Source organism: Ochotona princeps, chromosome 29, assembly GCF_030435755.1.
Source record: "Ochotona princeps isolate mOchPri1 chromosome 29, mOchPri1.hap1, whole genome shotgun sequence".
NCBI lineage: Eukaryota > Metazoa > Chordata > Mammalia > Lagomorpha > Ochotonidae > Ochotona > Ochotona princeps.
Window position 1 is genome coordinate 983,850 of NC_080860.1, and position 5,960 is coordinate 989,809.

The 5,960-nt window shown below is 63.9% G+C and overlaps 1 protein-coding gene across 1 annotated transcript; it reads right to left on the reverse strand.

Annotated features, from left to right (window-relative positions):
- Positions 1-417: 417 nt before the first annotated feature.
- FZD10 (frizzled class receptor 10) lies at positions 418-2,428 on the reverse strand. The gene has a single exon (XM_004595421.4). The coding sequence runs from the start codon at positions 2,176-2,178 to the stop codon at positions 418-420; it is 1,761 nt and encodes a 586-aa protein (XP_004595478.2). The 5' UTR covers positions 2,179-2,428.
- Positions 2,429-5,960: the final 3,532 nt, after the last annotated feature.

The window sequence follows — 5,960 nt, forward strand, 5'->3', positions numbered from 1 at the left end:
ACCCCCAGACAGACGCGGTGGCCGGGTCTCCCCTTCCCTCCATGCACACAAGTGGCTGTCCTGTTGGCAGCCTCCCTGGGGGCTGCCAGGGAAGGGGTGGCTCACTGGCCAAGTGGGGCAGGGGGCTCTTCACTTTGCAGAGAAGTTATCTGACTCTTTAAGTGGGGGGGGCATCTGCACTCATAGTTCAGGGGTTCCAGCCAGAAGCTCGCTTCAGAGTGCCGCCGGCTCCATCGCCACAAATTAGCCATGCCAGGGCTCGCTGCGGGCGTGCCTTCCCCCACCAAACACAGAGCGAAAACACCCACGGTTCCTTTCCACACATTCAGTGCGTCCCAGCAGCCGTGGACGTTTCTCAGCTCTTCTTTAACGTCCCCATGAAGGTAGCAAAACACATCGCGCCTGCCGGCTCCCGGCTCACACGCAGGTCGGCGGGGCAGGGAGCCCCTGGGGGTGCGCCTTGGGGGGCGGCTGGGCCTTTTTGTACATGCCCCCAGGGGCGGCGATGACGCTGGCGGGCTTCCTACGGCTCTTCCTCCTCAGCCGGCGGCCGCACACGCTCTGCCAGGACTGCAGGGTCTTGGCGGTCCAGACCCACATGCCGCTGGTGATGCCCACGATCAGCAGCATGGACACCTTCACCAGGAAGATCTCCACGGCCGGGATGGAGGCCGCCATGACGCAGTCCAGGTGCTTCGTCTGGTTGTTCACCTTGCACTTGTGCTGCGTGGCCAGGGCCTTCCAATAGTCCACGTTGAGGCGCTCGTAGAAGTAGCAGGCGATGACGCAGGTGGCGGGCACCGTGTAGAGCACGGAGAAGACCCCGATGCGCACCATCAACCTCTCCAGCTTGTCCGTGTTCTCCCCGCCCGTCTTCATCACCCGGCGGATGTGGAAGAGGGCCACGAAGCCCGACAGCAGGAAGGAGGTGCCCACTACCAGGTAGCAGGCCAGCGGGACCAGCACGAAGCCCGTGAGGGCACTGACGTCCATGCTGCCCACGTAGCAGACGCCGGTGAGCTCGTCCCCTGCCACCCGGCGCGTGACCAGCACCACGATGGTCTTGACGGCGGGGATGGCCCAGGCGGCCAGGTGGAAGTAACTGCTGTTGGCCTCGATGGCCTCGTGGCCCCACTTCTTGCCGGCGGCCAGGAACCAGGTGAGCGTGAGCACCACCCACCACAGCGAGCTGGCCATGCCGAAGTAGTAGAGCACCAAGAAGACGAGCGTGCAGCCCGTGCTCTCCAGGCCCTCCTGGATCACGTAGCGCTGGCCGCTGTCGCGGTCGCAGGCGATGCTCTCGGCGCCGGCGAAGAGGCGGATGATGTAGCCCACGGAGTACACGCAGTAGCACATAGAGAGGAAGATGATGGGGCGCTCCGGGTAGCGGAAGCGCGCGGGGTCGATGAGGAAGGTGAGCACGGTGAAGGCGCTGGACAGGAAGCACAGCACGGACCACACGGCGAGCCAGACCACGGCGAAGCGCTTGTCGGCGCGGCTCCAGTACACGTCCACGTTGGGCGCGCACAGCGGCGCGCACGCCGCGCTCTTCTCCACGTGGTGGAACTTGCCCGGGTTATCGCAGCCCGCAGCGTTGGCAGCGGCGGCGGCGGCGGAGTGCCCGGGGCCGCCCTCCGGGGGCGGGTGCTCATGCGGCCGCTGCGGCCTGTAGAGCGGCGGGGAGAGGCCCGGGCCACCGCGGCTGGGCTCGTCCGAGCCGTTGCTGGGCGCCTCCATGCACAGGTAGTTGGGGTCGTTCTTGTTGGGTAGCTTGCCGCAGTCCAGGGAGTCGGGCCACCGGAAGTGGAACTGCTCCATGATCGGGGAGCACTTGAGCCGGGCCTGCTCGCACATGACGCGGCAGGCGGGGATGGGCGTGGAGACCTGCTCGGTGCACATGGGCGCGTACAGCGAGCACAGGAAGAAGCGGAGGTGGCTGTGGCAGCCGTACTCCACGAGCGGCGCGAACTCGTGCAGCTGGATGGCCGCCTCGCGCTGGTTCTCGTGGCCCATCAGGTTGGGCATGCGGGTCATGTTGTAGCCGATGTCTTTGCACATGGGGATCTCGATGGGCTGGCACCTGCCGTCGCCTGGTCGTTCCCGGTCCATGGAGCTGATGGCGGCGCACGAGCCCACCACCTGCAGGACCAGCCACAGGCGGGGGCCCGGGCACCGCATGCTGGCGTCGGAGGGGCCGGAGCCGCGAGCTCCGCGCGCGCGCGCCTCAGAGCCGCCGTGCCCGGACGCGAGCTGCGGCCGCCGGCTGCCCGCCCCGGCCCGGGCCCCCGCCCATGCCCGCCCGGCGCGCCCGGGGCGCCCTCCACGGAGCAGGCGGCCGCGGCGCGCGGAAGGCAGGGCGAAGCGGAGAGCAGCGAAGTTTGCGCACGATCCCGGGCGGCGAGAGGGGTGGCCCCCGGAGCCCTCGGCGCGGCGGCCCGGCGGGCGCGGGCTTCCACTGCGGCCGCGGCCAACTTTGGCCTCCGCTGCCGGGGGAGGGGGGCGCCGGTGCGCGGGGCGTCCGGAGCCGGGGATCGGCGCGCCGCGGCCGCTCCTCCCTCCCCCTGCGCCGGCCTCGGCCGGGCCCCGCCGCCAGCTGCTCCGAGCCTGGCGTCCCGGGAGGAGAAGACTCGCCAAAAAAGAGGGCGAGGGGGAAGGAGAAGCCGGGCGCGGGCAGGCCCCGCCTCCAGCGCGCGCCCCGCCCCGGCCCGCCCCGCCGCTGCTTTGCATGAGAAAAGCCCCGAGGCCGGGGGAGCCCGCTCCGGGCGTCGCGGGGCCGAGCCCCCCGCCAGCAGCCCGGCCCCCTTCGCCGGGACCTGCCCCACACCCCCGGGTCCTGCAGGCCCCTGGACGCCGAGTGGGCGGGGGCCTGGGGGCGCAGCGCCCTTACTTTTATGGAGGGTCTCGGGCGGAGGAGTGGGATTTGCGTTTTACGGCCTGGGCCATAAAGTGGGCTCTCGGCTCATAAACCGCCGCATCTCCGCGGCCCGGGGGGCTTCGGCTCCGGGGAGGGGATTTCTTTGAAATTTCAAAGCGGCGAGGGAGGGGGAGGGGCATGAGGCCGAGTTTAGGGCGGCTCGGAGGTTGGAGAGGCGGCGCGCGGGGTGGGGAGGGGAGAAGCTTCCTGGGACTTGGGGCGCCCCCGGCCCGGAGAGGAGGGGGCCGGACTCCGAGCCGCAGACCCCCGCCGTGGCAGTTTATTTATTGTAGGAAGTCGTCGGCACGCTGGGTATTTCTAGGATGTGGCGACCGGCCCGACCCGGCCTGCGCGCCCTGCCCTCCCGGAACTGGGCGCTGGGCCGTGGAGCGCACGGGCCGTGGAGCGCACGGGCCGTGGAGCCCTGGGCCGTGGAGCGCGGGGCCGTGGCGCGCCAGTCGGTGCGCGCTGCTGGGCTTGGGCCCCCGGGCGGCCGAGCCACCTCAGCACAGCGCCCTGGACCCCGCTTCCCGGCGCCGAGCGTGCGTGCAGGGCGCGTGCCGGCGGCGTCACCTGCCCGGGCACCGGGTGGACGCCCGCCGGACCGGGCTGCGCGGCGGGCATCGGGGTCTTGGTCTCTAAGCTGGCGAGAACGTAGTCGCGGCTTCCTGGGACGCACACCGAGGAAGCCGCCTGCCTACTGTCCTCCCGGGCGCTCTTGGCTGGCTCCTGGCGCCCGGGGCTGCTGGACCTTCCTGGCACAGGACCCAGAAGGAGAGGTGCGCACAGAGCGAGCCGCGCCCCTGCCCCGCGAAGCGCCGCTAAGGTCGCAAAGAGTAACTTCTTTACGGTGACAGCTGCTGGCTGGCTGGTTTGGTTCCCCCCCCCCCTTGCTCTTGAGTTATTTTCAAAAACTTTACGTGAACGATTCGGCAGACTTGGCTGGGCTGTTCTAGAACCTTCCTTGCTGGGCACCGCGTCTACTTCCTGACCCTCCCCCTCCGTGGAAGGGAGCCGGCGCGAGCTCTAGGGGAAAGTGCCCCTAATTGGTCTTTTATGTGCCACTTCAATTCCGCCATGTTCAGACCTATTATTTTAGCCATGGCCACTCCAGTTTGCTTTTTTTTACTATAAAATTGTCTGCAGAAGAGCTTGGCGCTGCCCGGCTGTGTTGGAAACCACCGGTCCTGGCTGTCCTGGGGAAGGGAGCGAGCCCCTGGAAGATAGCTCTGGAACTAATAAATGAAAAGGGCCTTTTGATGGCTGCAGCTGAAAAGATATTTTATTTTATTTTCTTTCCTGTGTGTGGGATTGGAGCCGCGTGATTCGGAGCAGCGGCAGGTCCCCTGCTGCTCGGCCGGGCTGGCAATCGGCCCCCCTCCGGCAAATGTTATGGAGAATGGGGAGGAATTTTATGGCTGTCTTTCTCCTCAGCTCTTTTTTCTTTTGTCTTCTTTGAAGAATGACTTTAGACATTTTATTTACATATTTAACCATGGATGAAAGCCGGCAAAGAAAGCATGGGGGCCGTGGTGGGAATAGCGATATGTTTAAATTAATGGAAATCTTATTAGGCCTCTAAAATTTTGAGCAAAGGTTCTTAATGAAACTTTATAATTAAACATGATTTCAGATAATGGAGGAATGAGGGAAAAATATAAATATATACATCAACCCCAGCCACCTTTCAAAACAGAAGAGATGTGTCCACAATTCCCCTTAACGCGGCTCGCTCCGTCCGTTCTTGCAGACCTGTGCCAGGGAAAGCACGGCTTTGGCGAGGTAGCCTGCCTGGAGGGGCCGCGCGGGGAAGGGGCTCCCGGCCGTTCGTCCTCTTGGACTTGGGGAAGCAGAATGAGAGGGGCCCGGCTCTTTCCGCGTAAGCTAGCAGAGGCGAAAGCATGAAGTCCCTGGACATGGGCATTGCTGCGAATCTAAGTTCTATCCTCTCGTATTATGTAATACTCAATGGAAATTGTAAGCACCATGCGCCTGGCTTTCTGAAACGGGATTAGAGAAAACCCGAATAATGTCTTTAAGATGAAAAGTGCGGAGGCTCACAGCAATAAAAGAAATTAAACCGCACGCTTAGCATGTTACAAGCTAATGGGAAGAGTAGCCGTGCGGAATATGAGTGAAGCTTAGGGGGAAAAAAAAACCACGAAAGAGAGGCATGTTGGTAAATTCTGAGCTGAAAAGCTTAAGGTTTTTCAGGAGTCCTCGGCTCGGCCGGTCCCGCTGCAGTCCTGGCCTCTCCTGGCTTCGGGTGCCAGTGGGACCTGCTGGGTTTAGTTTCCAGGTTACCTTGGAGTCAGATTAGAACTTGATATTTTTACTCACAGCTGCCCCCCCATCCTGTGCTGAACCCCAAAGAACCTCAGGATGAGATAGGAAATTCGGTGGTGGGGGAGGTGGCTGCTCCCCGCTCCACCTCATCCCACAGTTTCTTCCAGGGGTCTCTCTCGGGGGGGGAGAGCAGCTCAGCAGTGAGGCCACCGCGGTCTGTGGCCCATCCAACAGGCGGGAGACATTAATGACACCTGCGTGTGAGGGGTGGGTGTGTGGGGTGGGGCAGGCCCACGGTGGCTCACCCACACCTCGCAGCGGCGGCCACTGGGCCTCTGGGGCCGCGGAGGCAGCTATGTTAAGGCCACTTCCCTTGAAAAGGGGTTTGAAATATTACCAAGGGCTCCGTGGGGGGCATCAGCGTGAATTGCAAATGAGACCATTTCCCTAATCCCCTTTCAAGGCCTGGCTTCGGATCACTGGCGTCCACCAGGCTCCCCACTGCTCCTGGCGCAGAAGGGCCCATTCAACTGGGCCGCTCCTCTCCGCTATTCCCACACTCCAAAAAACAACACTGCACACAGACGCCCTCCAACTAAATTAGATTAAACTCCTTCTCTGGAACAGGCATCAGCCTTTTGACTGCCCCGCTGCCCGTGCTGCGCTGGCTCCTTAAAGACACACTGTCCCTTTCATCTCCACCCAAGGCAGCCACAACAAACTCGAGGGGGTGGGGGCCAGGGAGGGGAGGTCCTGCCTG